The sequence below is a fragment of the Canis lupus genome, chromosome 26 (assembly GCF_011100685.1).
Source record: "Canis lupus familiaris isolate Mischka breed German Shepherd chromosome 26, alternate assembly UU_Cfam_GSD_1.0, whole genome shotgun sequence".
Taxonomy (NCBI): domain Eukaryota; kingdom Metazoa; phylum Chordata; class Mammalia; order Carnivora; family Canidae; genus Canis; species Canis lupus.
The window spans coordinates 9,927,897-9,943,424 of NC_049247.1; the positions used below are offsets into that span (position 1 = coordinate 9,927,897).

The following is a 15,528-nucleotide window of genomic DNA, read 5'->3' on the forward strand; positions in this document are numbered from 1 at the left end:
CAGAGACACGTGAGTTGTTTCCAGGTTTTTTCTTCCTTTTCTCCTTTTTCTTTCTTTCCTTTTTTTTTTTTTTTGCTTCCATAAACAACGCTGCAACAAATATTCTTCCCTAATCTCTGCACTTATAACCTCCTTCTGTGATGACTTTGCTACTAAAGTATAAATTTCAGAGTGGCATTCTTTTAGTTCTCAAATTTTTCAAGTTTTTTCTCACTCTAGAACTTTCTCATTGGCTGTTTTCTTTTCCAAAAATCTACAATTTCAAATTTATTTATAATTATTTAATGTCTTTCTCATCACACAAGTTTTTGTTTTTTTTTTTAAGATTTTTTAGTTATTTATTCATGACAGACAGAGAGAGAGGAGAGAGAGGCAGAGACACAGGCAGAGGGAGAAGCAGCCTCAATGCAGGGAGCCTGACATGGAACTGGATCCCAGGTCTCCAGGATCACACCCCAGGTGAAGGCGGCGCTAAACTGCTGGGCCACTGAGGCTGCCAAAGAGTAAGTTTCTTGAGAGCTGAATCCTATTCATCCTTCAGGTCTTATCTCAGCTTACATATACTTGTTTGTAGAAGTTTTTCATGAACTCCAACCCCAATTGACCCCTCCATCATATTTTTTCATAGGCCTTCAACTTTTCTTTCCAGAAATTATCACAATTTGTAATTATATATTTATTTGTGTGATTATTTAATGTTGGTTTCCTTAACTAGGTCTGCGGGAGCACATCTAAGCACCTTGCCCTCAGAAGAGTATATGGTACATGTAAAATGTACAGCAAGTAGTTGTTAAATATTGAAACATTGAAAGAATTTTTTTAATATTGAAAGAATTCATTTTTTAAAGACTTTATTTGAGGGAGAGAGAATGAGAGAGCATGAGCTGGGGGAGAGGCAGTTGGAGAGGGAGAAGCACGCTCCTCACTGAGCTGGGAGTCTGATGCAGCGCTTGATCCCAGGACCCGGAAATCATGACCTGAACCAAAGGCAGATGCTTAACTGGCTGATCCAACCCAGGTGCCCAAAAGAATCTTTAAGATTTTGAGAGAGAGCGAGAGAGAGAGCACGCACATGAGCAAAAGCAAGGAGGAGTTGCAGAGGGAGTGGCAGAAGGAGAGGGAGAAGCAGACTCCCTCACCAGGGAGCCCAGTATGGGGCTATATCCCAGGACTCCAAGATTACTACTGGAGCTGGCAGATGCTCAACCAACTGAGCTACCCTGGCACCCCAATAATGAAAGAATTCTTAAAGGAAGATGCGGCTTGAAGAAAATCCTACTGCTGGTAAATCTTCCTTCCATAATAATTTTTAACAGATGAAAACAACTTTGTTCTTTTTTTTTTTTTTTTTAGCTTTGTTCTTAATTTAAGTGTTCATCTGTCTCAAAAGAATTAGTGTTAGCAACAACACCAACAAAAATTTACGAGGTAAAAACAATTAGCTCTAAGAGATGGAATATCTCTGGGGAACAGGATGAGGTTTTAAGAAAGGAATGTAAAAAGAGCTAATGAATTTTGAGAGACAGCCATGGAACAGTTTCTCTTTCATTGATTGATTTATTCAGTGAACAAGTATGTACTGAGTACTCTCATATGCCAGGTGGGGGGATATAGTACCTTAACCCAAAGAGACAAAAACACAAAGACAAATCTAGTCCTCATGGGAGCACATAATATGAAAAATAAGCAAATTATGTAGTATGTTAGCAAGCTGAAACGTGCTATGGAGAAAAAAAAGGGGGATGTGAAGCAAGGAGGTATCAGGAAGGAGCAATTTTTTTTCAAGTTTAGATATTTATTAATCAGTATAAACCCCAACACAAAACACAAACATGATTTCGTGCAGTTAGAGGGGAAATATTTCCTAGATAAGTGGAAAATTGTGCCAATAACTTCTAGAAGACCTTCATTCTAAGCAGCTTTATAGTGAAACATTTCATTTAAAATGCTGGACCTCTGGGGCACCTGGGTGGCTCAGTGGTTGAGCATCTGCCTTTGGCTCAGGTCATGATCCTGGGGTTCTGGGATCGAGTCCTGCATCAGGCTCCCCGCAGGAGGCCTCCTTCTCCCTCTGCCTATGTCTCTGCCTCTCTGTCTCTCTCATGAATAAATAAATCTTTTTAAAAAAATACTGGACCTTCTTTCTTCAGTTCCTGTAATATACATTCACTGATTAGGTAGAACTTGTATTGATCATTGGGACCCGGTTTGTTCCTGGGTTCTGGGTTATTCTTCCTATCCCAAAACTGACATCTGGATTGAACAATGCCAGGCACAAGACATACAGTGCTGCTCCAGTATCTCCTGCCCCAATAAATAAGAGGGGGGATTAAGCTCAGATGCTTCCTGGCCTGACTGAGGATCTGGCATAACACGGATGCAGCAGAGGCCTCCAGCACAGAAGAAAAAGTCACATATGCAAGGCCCAGCACTAAGTAGTCCCTACCAGAAGGAGTAATTTTTTTTTAATTTTTTTTATTTATGATAGTCACACACACACAGAGAGAGAGAGAGGCAGAGACATAGGCAGAGGGAGAAGCAGGCTCCATGCACCGGGAGCTCGACGTGGGATTCGATCCCGGGTCTCCAGGATTGCGCCCTGGGCCAAAGGCAGGCGTTAAACCGCTGCGCCACCCAGGGATCCCAGGAGTAATTTTTTTTAAAGGATGGTCAGGGTAGATCTTAGGAAGTTAACATTTGAGGAAATACTTAAGGGAACTGAAGGAGGCAGTCATATGACTATCTTAAGGAAAAGTTTTAGAGGGAGAAAGCCAGTACAAAGGCCCTGAGGAAGGAACATGCCTTGTGTATACAAGGAATAGCAAAGAAGACAATGACACTGGGGATACACCAGCTTGATGATGTTAGAAGAAAAAGACTTAAATTTATTTATTAGTTGCCTTAGCAGACCACTTTTCTCTTTATTCCAGCTGCTACATGGCATCAAGCGTATACTCATTTTGATGGGGAGAACTGAGGCAAAACAAATATAGAAACAATTAAACTTCCTTATAACTTACAGCTAACAAGTACTTGAAACTGGCAGGGACCTTCCTCCAGGAACTCAACTGCCTCAATTTTAATACTTTGCTAGAGGCAAAAGGTAACCTTAGCATGACATTACTCTGACCTCCAGGATCTTGTAAAGTCTACTTTAACAGATGAAAATCTCTTTGGAAACTTCTCTGCCCACTTAAGATGTGTTAGCAATCATCCTCCAAACACATGGCCCACTGATATACAGCTGAAGGATCTCATGACTAAGGTTTTACTAAACAGTAGTAAATAACGCCTCAAGATCCTAGAAACCTAGCTTCCAAATTCCTTCCAGACTTACACTATCTCTAACCCTCTCAACTTAAAAGTATATAATCAGTTACTCCTCACAACCCCAGTGCAGCTCTTTATGCCCATAGGTCCTGTTGCTGCACTATAATAAAAACACCTTCTTGAACCATAAAATGTCTCAAGAATTCTTTATTGACCATTGGGCTCAACCATCTTGCATCAACTTAACATGTCCTGCTTCTTCTCTACAATACCCAGGGTGAGCCTTCTGATTTTCCACATTAGTGTCAACTATGGAATTATGTAACTTCCTAAATATAGAGAATTACACCTGACTTATTTGTGTAGATTGTCATCAGGGTCCTGAAGCTAAGAATCTAATCATATTATAAAGCAATCAACTGGGACCAGGGCACTACTAAAAGGAAGTATTGAGACACGTATTGTACTGTATTGAATTGCTGCAATTCATAGCAATGGTACCAATATTTCCCCTCCCTTCCCAACCAATCTTCTTCCTTCACTTTTCTCAAAACCTACTTCAAAACTATGACTAGAAAGCCATTCCTGATTGATCATGCTAACTAGGTGTACCCAAAGCATTTACTTGTTCAGAAGTGAATAATTTAAAAGTAGTCTAAACATCTTATAAAGGGTTCTAAATCTCTTCATAGCTCCTTATTGAGTACAGGACAAATGAGAAAAATCTTGGCTTTTCAAGACTTTCCCCTACCTGGGCTTATAACTGTCTTACTAGGGGCACTTGGGTGGCTCGAATGGTTAAGCATCTGCCTTCTGCTCAGGCCATGATCTCAGGGTCCTGGGATTGAGCCTTGCATCGGGCTCTGTGCTCAGCGGGGAGTCTGCTTCTGCTCCCTCTCTCAAATAAATGAATAAAATCTTTTTTTAAAATGAATAAAATCTTTAAGAAAATGTTTTGAGAAGTCTCTCCAGCCAAATCAGTCTTCCAAAACCATCATGCTTATTTCCATTTCTGCTCCGTTTTCATTTGTTCTCCACCTAAGATGTTCTTTCATCCAAGGCTTAACTCCTTTTCCACTTCCTACATGAAGCCTTCTTTAACCACTTTAGCTCATAATTCCCCCTTCTGCTTCTATCAGTGTCTATGTGGGTCATTTTATTTAATAACGTATTAGGGCAAACCGAAATTTTTCCAAACCTCCAAAACACATACATATATTGACTCATTCTTTCAAAATTTCTATATAAACTGGTTACCCATGATTGGATCCTATGATCTTTGGAGACTATATACACACACACTTATTAGATATACAAAATGGTTAATATGGTGCTAAGCCCCTCAATATGTACATATAAATTATTCTCTTTACCTCACATCCATTTGTTTATAAAGTTTTACGAATTCTACATCACAAAATTTCTCAATTCCACCCATGCCTCTCATTGTGTCCTACTGCAGGACCTTAAACCCTCTCATCTAGACTACTGCAATTGACCCTTAATTAGTCTCCCTGCCTTCAACCTTCTTCCTTTCGATCCACTCCCTTCACTCCTCAGTGAGAGCAAATCCAACTTCATTCTCATTAACACCTGTGGTGGCTCCAAACCCTTCAGCTTGATGAGACCTTTTGCAAAGTGCCTCAGTTTACCCTTACAGATTCATCATGTTTTTTCCCTTTCTAGAAATATCCTTTGGTGTTTTTGTCTTGTCGATGCCTCCTCCTCCTCCTCCTCCTCCTTCACGATCCGGTTCAGAAGTCATTTCCTGTCTCTAACTTTCCTGGACACTCCTTAGCGTGACTGACTGGATTTCCACGTGTTTTCACAACACTGTAGTGGTTGTTGTTACTATCTTCTCCGCAACACCAGGAGTTCCTTCAGTCCAGAGCTCTATCTCATTCATCTCTATTCTGTATTCCCGCAGGCAAAAGGGATCCAGTGTAAACCACACATCTGAACAAACATCTAGGGTGTAGAGTTATTCGGACTCTTGTTTTGAAGACCCCAGGGAGCCTAGGACGTAGCTGCGCGAGTGCCCCACTTTCAGTAAAGCCTGCTTGTACCAGAGCCTGGCGTCTCGCCGCTGAGGCATGCCCCACAGGGCAGGCGCTGGGCAGGGCTCGGAGGGGGCCCTGACCGCCATGCTGACCGGCAGCAGCGTCCGCGCGACCTACTTGGGTCCTGGCTAAGGGAGCTGGGGGAGTATGCCCACCGCGTGAGGGTGGTACCACACACTGACAGACTAACCTAAAGTAGTAGCAGGTCCCAACGGACTGCCTGCAGGGCCAAAAGCAGGAAGAAACGATGGCCAGCCTCGTCATCTTCGAAGTGGAGGAAAGAGAGCAAAGTAATCGCTGCAAGACGCCGGGCACGCGCTCGGAGCCTCTCCTCACGGAGAGGAGAGGAGGACGGGAAAAGAGCGGGCCGACGGCGAGCCTCGCCGAGCGCGCGTGCGCAGCCGCCCCTTCCCGCCACCCGCTACACGCGGCCCCGCCCCCACGCCGCAGGCCTGCGCGAGCTTCGGCGAGTGCGCGCGCGTGGCAGCCTTGTCTCCCCGCCCCTCACGTGGCCCCTCCCTCCTGCCCTGGGCCGGCGCGAGCCTCCCAGGCGGTACACGTGCGCGCCTCCCAGCCGGCCCTGCTAGTCACGTGACGCCCCCCTCCGCGTTTTCTCCACTACAGCCTTCCTAGCTCGCACTGCCAGAATCCGGCGTTATGGCTGCCGGCGTGCCCCGCGCCGCTTCTCTGTCCCCACTGTTTCCCCTTCTCCTGTTCCTCCTGCTCCTCTCCGCTCCGCATGGCGGCAGCGGCCTGCACACCAAGGGCGCCCTGCCCCTGGACACAGTCACTTTCTACAAGGTAACGGGGGTGGGGGAGTCGCGCGCAGGTGCACCTGAGCGCCCAGGGGAGCGCACACCCGTGGGGAAGGAGACAGGGCTGCCGGAAGGTGGTCTGTAGTGACGAGCCCAGGACTTCTCACCATCCTAAAGGGGGGTGGGCTCTGGACCGGGGCCATACCGCGACCATGGGGCACACGGGAGCCAGGGTCCCCGCGCACCTTTGCCCTTGCAGTATTTGTACTCCCCTCTTTTCCAGGAGAGCCGTAGACTTGCAGTCTACGGAACCCGCCGCCCCTTCCCCTCACCTAAGGGGAGAGGGCGGTGCCGGGCGAGATCCAATCCTCGAATCCCAAGTGGGAGGCCTGGAGGGCGGTGCGAAGCGGTCGCCGCCGAGCTCCGGCTGTGGTGGGGCGAGGGAAGTGGGGGAGGAGGTGGTTGGAAACCCGGCTCGTTAACTGGCATTGCTGCGCCCCTCCTCCTGCGGGGTAGAGCGCAGCCGGCTTTGCAGTACGCAAACAATGCTCAGATATCCTGTGTCTTCCCGAGAAGTGCAAGCGTTAAGAATAAGGGAACTCTAGGGAATATTTTGGGCCTGGGAACAAAATGAAGTAAAATTGGGTCAAGACGTGGAAGGATTCGCCTGGGTAAATGGATGTTGGAAATGTTGAAGGCTGAATGCAGCCCCAGCTCCCTCCTCTTGCACCTGTCTTCACCCACTGGTAGCTTTCAACTTAGCCTGCGAGATGGGGAAACTAAGCATTGAGAGAGAAGCCATTCGTTTTATTTTCTTAATTTGTACCCATTGCTGGGAAGTGAAACAAGAAAGTGGAGTTCTAAATCTGTCTCAAGCGATTGAACTTTTTATTCTCAAAAGGGTTCATTGTCCTGGATTTGGCACCTGTGGCTTACATATTTAAAAGTGTAGGTATGGCTGGATGGTTGTCAGGCACACCCCACAGCACCCTGTACTTTTGGGGTCTTCATTGGGACAGTTACACCCTACTCCCCAAAAGCGGGAATGGGATAATATCACAGATCAAGTGTGACTTAAAAGGAAATTTTGCACTGTAAAGTCAGTAGTATTTCCTAATCAGTTGGTGTCTGTCTGTTTTTATTGCTACCACCCTGGTCATGGCTTTCATTACAGTATTCTTGCAGGTCTCACTGCTTAGCCTTTCCTCTTCTAATCATTCTCCTTTCTGTTCCCTCTGCTCCAGCCGTACATGCCTTCTGTCCGTTGAATATTTCTAGCTCATTACTGACCTAGACCCTTTGCACTGACAGTTCCTACTGACTAGAACATTCTTTGCTCAATCTTTGAAAGGCTGATTGCTTCTCATCATTCAGCCTTAGGTTAAATATTACCTTCTCTGAGACCTTCCTTGACTTCCTCTCCCCTCTGTCAAAAGAGCCAGTCACATGAGTTGGATTTCTCTGTGGAGGACTCATCACTGATTTTATCCCCTTATATATTTTATTTTATTTTTTTTAAAGATTTATTTATTTATTTATTCATGATAGACATAGAGAGAGAGGAGGGAGAAGCAGGCTCCATGCCAGAAGCCCGACGTGGGACTCGATCCCAGGACTCCAGGATCGCGCCCTGGGCCAAAGGCAGGCGCTAAACCGCAGAGCCACCCCAGGGATCCCCTCCTTGTCTATTTTATTATCTCCCATGCTAGAATATGAAGAACTGCCTTGTCTATTTGTTCACTGATCATCTGCACAACCTAGCAGGTTACCTGTCACATAAAAGATACTTAATAATAATTTGTTGAATGAATGAACAGATGTGTTGAATGAATGAACAGATGTGTTCTCCCTTTCTAGATCTTTCTTCCATCACCACTGTATAGAAGGGGAGCTTCCTGGTAATATGTATGTCCAGGGGCCTTGTTCTGTGTTTTGTCTCTTTGCAATTTCCAATACCTTTTTTTGTTTTGTTTTGTTTTGTTTCTTGCCCTTGACCATCACTAGAAATAAGAGATCCTGCCTGCTTTTTTTTTATTTTTATTTTTTATTGCTGTGTTTACTTAGAACAGTGCCTGGCATGTGATAGGCCCTCAGTACCTGTTTATTCAATGAATGAATGAATGATAAATTAATCTGCATCTTGAAGAAGCAAGTTGCCTAAATATAGGGTATGGTGGAGTTGATTCCTTGAGGATGAAGAAAGGACAGATTTCTAAAGCAATTAAGAGGTACAAACTGATTAATAAAAAGGAAAAAGTTCACTGTGCAAATGTGTGCCATTCAAAACCATTCTGCCAATGGCTTAAAATGGCAAAATAAAAGATGGAGGCCTCTCAATTCTGTTTCAGTATTAGACCACTGTATAATTATTCATTATTCCATAATACAAATGTAGGCCCTTTGAAGGTAGGGATCCTGTGGTGTTCTTTTAGAATATTCCCCCCAGACACATGTAGCCTCTGCTACCATAGCCTACCCTACTTGTGTTCATCTATCAAATATTTTCACAGCATCTGCCACATGCCAGACACTCTTGGGAAATAGAGATAAAGCAGAAAACAAGTCTGACGAGGTCCTTGTAAATGTATATTCTAGTGAAGAGGACAGACAACAGATAAGAATTTTAAAGAGTGATTAATGCTGTGAAGAAAGCAGAGCAGAGTAACGTGATAGAGGAGGGTAAAAATGAAGCAGTGCTAGGATTTTGAGTGGAGTCCTCTCCATTGGGCGGGACATTTAAACTGAGCTTTGAATGATATACATCTTGGAAGTAGTTGGGGAAAGTGTATTCCAGCCAGTAAAGTCAGCAAATGAAAACGCCCTAAGTGGGAATGAGCTTGTTGTGTTGAACTGAAATAAGGCCATTTAGGCTAGAGGGATGTGATCTAATTTATATTTTTAAGTTTTACCTGCGGGGGTGCCTGCGTGGCTCAGTCAGGTGAGCACCTGACTTTGGCTCAGGTCATGATCCCAGGGTCCTGGGATAGAGGCCCAAGTGAAGCTCCCTGCTTCACTCTCTCCCTCTGCCACTCCCCCTGCTTATGGCTACTCTCTCAAATAATAAAATCTTTAAAACAACAAAAACAAAAGTCTTACCTGCTTTTAGGCTCCCAGAGCTCAGATTTTGGAAGTCAGTGATCACTTAAAAGATTATCTGTTCTGGTAGCTTCTCCTTTCCTATGTCAAATATTTTTTTAAAAGCTAAAATCAAATGGACTTCAACACACAATGAGGAACAGAGTAACAAAAACTGAAATGATGTCAGCTTCACTTAATTATGACAGTGATTGCTTATGATGAAAAATTGGCCAGAAGTGGCCAATTGATCACTTTCATTAGAAAAACAAAAAGTTGTAGGAGGAGGAGAGAAGAGTTAGAATAAACCTGTGCATTGAAGCAATGGCCACGATAGCCAAACTGTGGAAGGAGCCTCGGTGTCCAACGAAAGATGAATGGATAAAGAAGATGTGGTTTATGTATACAATGGAATATTACTCAGCTATTAGAAATGACAAATACCCACCATTTGCTTCAACGTGGATGGAACTGGAGGGTATTATGCTGAGTGAAGTAAGTCAGTCGGAGAAGGACAAACATTATATGTTCTCATTCATTTGGGGAATATAAATAATAGTGAAAGGGAAAATAAGGGAAGGGAGAAGAAATGTGTGGGAAATATCAGAAAGGGAGACAGAACATAAAGACTGCTAACTCTGGGAAACGAACTAGGGGTGGTAGAAGGGGAGGAGGGCGGGGGGTGGGAGTGAATGGGTGACGGGCACTGGGTGTTATTCTGTATGTTAGTAAATTGAACACCAATAAAAAAAAAAAAAAAAAAAAAAAAAAAAAAAAAAACCTGTGCATTGAGAGAAACTATCAAAAGAAAGATCTTGGGGATTCCTCTAAAACTTAAACATGGAATTACTATATCAGGGACACCTGGATGGCTCAGTGGTTTGGTGCCTGCCTTCGACCCAGGGTGTGATCCTGGAGTCCCGGGATCGAGTCCCTCATGGGGCACCCTGCATGGAGCCTGCTTCTTCCTCTACCTATGTCTCTGCCTCTCTCTCTCTCTCTCTCTCTCTCTCTCTCTCTCTCGTGTCTCTCATGAATAAATAAATACAATCTTTAAAAAAAAGGAAATTATATCATCAAGCATTTCCACTCCCAGGTATATACCCAAAAGAAATGGAAACAGGCTTTTAAACAAACATTTGTCCACAATGTTTATAACAGCACTATTCTCAAATAGTCCAAGAGGTGGGAACAGCCCAAATGTCCATCACCTGATGAATAGATAAATAAAATGTGTCATATCCATACAATGGAATGTTATTAGCCCACAAAAAGGAATTAAATACTGAGACATGCTAAAACATCAGTGAACCTTGAAAACGTGATAGTGAAAGAAGCCAGGTACCAAAGGCTGCATATTGTAGGATTCCATCAGAGCAGACATCATAGAGACAAAAAGTAGATAGTTGGTTGCCTGGGGATGGGAGGGAACAGGAATGGGAAGTGATTGCTTAAAATGTGTATAGGTATGTGATTCCTTTTCAGGTGATGAAAATGTTCTGGAATAGACACTAGTGATGGTGCCACTCTGTTGTCAGTGGAATAAATTTTACTGTTTTGTACACTTTAAAATGGCTGATATGGTGAATGTCATATGTTCAGAATTTTACCACAAATAAAATAAAGGTCTTGACCCTGACAGTTTAGGACCTGGAGATCTAGCCAAGGGGAACTATGGTCTAGGGAGTGGACATTGTCATAAGCCTGCCTCTCAGCAACTTCCTATGAGCCCTGAAACTACAGAGTTGATTGAGCTTCTGAGCTCCTTAGCCAAAGCACCTCCATGGGTGCCAGTCCCTTTATAGATGTTTGGTTGGTTGACTTTTGTCAGATTTTTGGTTCATTGTTTACTAAGAAAGGCCCTCTAGGATGATGGATATGCCAAGGGCAAATGTAGTATTTTCAAAGGGTTCCTTTAATCTTACCAAGAAGGCCTTAATACATCTAAGCTTTGTTTATTTTAAGCAGTGTTGTATATGTCTTTGATTACTATGAATCTAATGGGGTGCCCATCACCAATAAATTGTTACATGAATTGAGGGATGGATGGATGGATGAACATTAGTTTGTGAGCACTTGTCTCCCCTGCAGGCTTGGTTTGCACTCTTTCTTAAACAGGAGTCCTTTGAGAAAGGGAATTAGCCCCAAAAGTCTCTGGAATCCTGGACTTGCTCAGCTCTCTGTACCCTCAGGTCATTCCCAAAAGCAAGTTCGTCTTGGTGAAGTTCGACACCCAGTACCCCTACGGTGAGAAACAGGATGAGTTCAAGCGACTGGCTGAAAACTCGGCCTCCAGCGATGATCTCTTGGTGGCAGAGGTGGGGATCTCAGGTATGGACAAATGCATCTTGACTGTGGAGGGCAGAAGGGGAGGAAGCTAGAGATTATTTCCCTCCCTGTAGGTGGAATACCCAACACTTCTGTCTGAGCCACACACCAGTGTAAGTGGGGTCAGGACCTCAAAAATCTGGCACCCATGGTAGGCTTATCTTGAGCAGATTCTGATACCACAGACTTGATCCCAAGTTCATCCTTGCAGATGCCTGAGGGAAGGGAATCCCCCATCCTTCACCTCTACCCCACACTGACATTAAACTTACTCTAAGAATCTGGGGCTCTCCTTGCAGGGGACTGTGGTCAGAGGAGGTATCAAGCTTCCTAGGGTCTCCATAGTCACTTCTTCCATCTTTTCAGCTGTTTTTTACCAAAACTATTAGGTTTTGGCTTTAACTCAAATCCATCAGAGCTATCACTAAATCAAAGTGAAGCTCTCAACCACAGTGACCACTCTAATAATAATAGTTGCCAACACGTAGTGGTTTACAGTCTGTAAAGGTATGCACAATCCATGCATTTTGAATCTTCACTTGAACCCTGCCTGAAAAGTGAGGCACGTTTTCTTCATTTTTACACTTAAGGAAAACTGAAGCTCAAAGAATTAAATGACTTGTTTGAGGCCATGAAGTAGTAGGAAGTAGCTCATACAGAATTCCACCTAAGTATTTATTTCAAAGTGCCATGAGTTCTTCCCTCTCACAGCTTCCCTCCAGCTGGGATGCTTCAGTTCCCTAGCTAGCTAGAGAGTCTGGTCCTGGGTAGAGATAATAACCACACTTTTCCTGGGTAGTCAATCCTGACTCAGCTGCAGATCCACTCCCTCGGGGCTTAAAAGAAGAATAGCAGGTGACATTTATCAAACATTTATTTAGTGCCAGGGCACTGTGCTAAAGTGTTTTGCATGTATCTTATCCTTGTGACAACTTTATGAAGAAAGTACTATGACCCCAATACTTCATGCTTGGAGTACCTTGCTCAGGATTGTACAGTTTGAAGTGGCAGAAGGAGGACTGGAACCCCACGCTTCCCTATACTACTGCCCAGTAATATAGGTGGCCTTGGCTGTTTCCTTTTGCCAAGGTATAAGAAACCAGTTGTCACAAAATCAGCCCTTGGAACTGCTACTACCTGTTCTGAAGAACATAGCAAATACCACATATTGCACTGAACTCTGTCAGGTTAGGTGCACATATCTCCTCATTGGGTCCTGCCAACACCTCTGCCTGCTACCTACCACATGTTCCTCTTGCCCACTAAGCTCCAGCCAGAATGGCCCTTGAAATCCTTCAAGCCACCCAGCTTATTCCTGCCTCAGAGCTTTGGCATTTTCACACCTTCCTACCTGAGACACTCTTCCCAGATTATCATGTGTCTCCCTCCTTGAAACATGGGTCTTTCAGCTCCTATTCTCTCCACAGAAAGGCCTTCCATGACTACCCAAGTAGGCCTTACCTACTGTCACATCGTGCCATGTTAGTTTTATCTTTTTGGCACTAATCGTGTATGTTTGTTTATCTTCTCTCTTCTTACCTTTAAAAGAACATAAGCTCCTTGATCAGAGAACTTATTACTCTTAATCATAACTAGATCCATAGCACTTAGAACCTGGCACATAGTGGGCATAGAATAAATATTCAGAAGAATTCCCATTTTTCAGATGAGGAATGCAAAGTTGAGAGGTTAAATAAGGGACGCCTGGGTGGCTCAGTGGTTGAGCACCTGCCTTTGGCTCAGGGCGGGATCCCGGAGTCCCAGGATCGAGTCCCGCATTGGGCTCTCTGCATGGAGTCTGCTTCTCCCTCTTCTTAGTCTCTGCCCCTCTCTCTCTGTGTCTCTCATGAATAAATAAATTCTTTAAAAAAAAAAAGAGCGAGAGAGAGGTTAAATAAGTTGATTAATGCCCTGTGGCTAAGAAGTCAGGAGACACAACCAGGATCCTTCTTGCTATCAGCTCAGATAGGCTTCATAGCAGTGTCCTGCCCCGCATTCCTTATGATCTTGCTCCTTATACTTGCTTTCTGTTTACAGATTATGGTGATAAGCTGAATATGGAGCTGAGTGACAAATACAAGCTGGACAAAGAGAACTACCCAGTCTTCTACCTCTTTCGGGATGGGGACTTTGAGAACCCAGTTCTGTATAGTGGGGTGGTTAAGGTTGGAGCCATCCAGCGCTGGCTAAAGGGGCAAGGAGTCTACCTGGGTATGCCTGGTTGCCTGCCTGCATATGATGCCCTTGCTGGGGAGTTCATCAGGGCCTCAGGTGTGGAGGCCCGCCAGGCGCTCTTGAAGCAGGGGCAGGACAACCTCGCCAGTGTGAAGGACACTGAGAAGAAGTGGGCTGAGCAATATCTAAAGATCATGGGAAAGGTCTTAGACCAAGGGGAGGACTTCCCAGTGTCAGAAATGACCCGGATCACCAAGCTGATTGAGAAGAACAAGATGAGTGATGGGAAGAAGGAAGAGCTCCAGAAGAGCTTAAACATCTTGACTGCTTTCCAGAAGAAGGGGGTCGAGAAGGAGGAGCTGTAAAAAGGCACTCCAGGTTTTCCAGGGTTTGGGGGTGGGGAGAGGGGAGAGTTAATCTGTTGGCTGTGAGAGACCCTCCTGGGATACGAGAGAGTGGTGGTTAAAGGGGTACTAAGCTGGAAATCTGAGCATACCTGGACATTGACGCTGATGTGACCATGCTTAGGACATTACTAGCGCCAGTTTGGTGTATAACCAGAGCACTTACCAGATGGCTTGTGAAATCCCCCCTCAGAAGGAATTGGTGCTATAAAAAAGAGTGTACTGCCCAGGTCCTTGACAGGTGTTATTATAACCCAATTAAAGTTTCTGTGTTTTGGTTAAAAGGACCTGAAGCCATTCAGTTTTCTTTCACAAATTATACTTTGGCCTGTGATATGCTTTCTCCTTTGAATTTATTTTTTAATCTAAGCTGGTATGGACTCCACTCTACCAGGATAAGTGACTATCCCTGTAACACTGTAGAAACTGGTCCCAGCTCAAGGACTGCCTTTATTACCTTCCACTGGCATTCAAACTCCAGTGGACTGACTGTGGGTGGCAAAATGCATCATCCTCTTTCTGATCCTTGAAGTGGAATAACAACATTAAGGAAGCTCAGTGTAATAATTTTCCACATTCCATGAAAAAGAGCAAATTCTTAGTTTTACTGATAAAATCAGATTTTTAAGAGTTGGATTTAGATAGCTAAATGATACCATTCAGTCTAATTGTAAGTTTTTTTAAAAAAAGAGCTTGTTTTCCATCTAAGTTACTTTGTCACTGTCAGTTACTGAGTAAGTACCAACATTAAAAAAGCAGAGTGGGAGACCCATTGTACTGACTCCAGTCTGTTTTTAGGAGTGATGAGCTTCATGTAATGATAAGCTTCATGATAACATCTCCACTTTCATATTTAACTATTTGGAAATACCAAAGTGCAAGTCCTAAAATATTCTTACAGCCACACAAAGAAATTTGACTTGAAGGGAGTTAGCAAATAAAACCTTGTTCGTGTTCGTCCATTTCAGCCAGATTGGTATTTAAAGTCACTAGAGGGGGATCCCTGGGTGGCTCAGCGGTTTGGCGCCTGCCTTTGGTCCAGGGCGCGATCCTGGAGTCCTGGGATCGAGTCCCGTGTGGGGCTCCCGGCATGGAGCCTGCTTCTCCCTCCTCCTGTGTCTCTGCCTCTCTCTTTCTCTCTGTGTCTATCATAAATAAAAATAAATAAATCTTTAAAAAAATAATAAAGTCACTAGAGGGCAGCCTGGGTGGCTCAGCGGCTTAGCGCTGCCTTCAGCCCAGGGTGTGATCTTGGAGTCCCGGGATCGAGTCCCACGTCGGGCTCCCTGCATGGAGCCTGCTTCTCCCTCTGCCTGTGTCTCTGCCTCTCTCTCTCTCTCTGTGCTTCTCATTAATAAATAAATAAAATCTTAAAAAAAATAAAAAAGTAAAGTCACTAGAAACAAAAACATGCAGGAAAATCCATGTATTGAGTTGGATGGAACAAAAACATTGTGGTAG

General features: G+C 44.1%; 2 protein-coding genes across 4 annotated transcripts in view; one reads left to right on the forward strand and one right to left on the reverse strand.

Moving 5' to 3' along the window:
- Positions 1–5,730, reverse strand: part of TMEM116 (transmembrane protein 116) — a 113,718-nt gene extending 107,988 nt beyond the window's left edge. For 2 of the 3 annotated variants that reach the window (XM_038575127.1, XM_038575126.1), the window contains exon 1: positions 5,521–5,729. The gene's annotated coding sequence lies outside the window, so the exon portion shown is untranslated. Of the gene's footprint in view, positions 1–5,520 lie in introns of all 3 variants that reach the window. The other variant, XM_038575129.1, reaches the window with a different exon arrangement.
- A 124-nt stretch (positions 5,731–5,854) lies between these two features.
- Positions 5,855–14,354, forward strand: ERP29 (endoplasmic reticulum protein 29). Its single transcript, XM_038575132.1, has 3 exons — positions 5,855–6,131; positions 11,353–11,491; positions 13,526–14,354. The coding sequence occupies exons 1-3, from the start codon at positions 5,988–5,990 to the stop codon at positions 14,026–14,028; spliced, it is 786 nt and encodes a 261-aa protein (XP_038431060.1). The 5' UTR covers positions 5,855–5,987; the 3' UTR covers positions 14,029–14,354.
- The last annotated feature ends 1,174 nt before the right edge of the window (positions 14,355–15,528 follow it).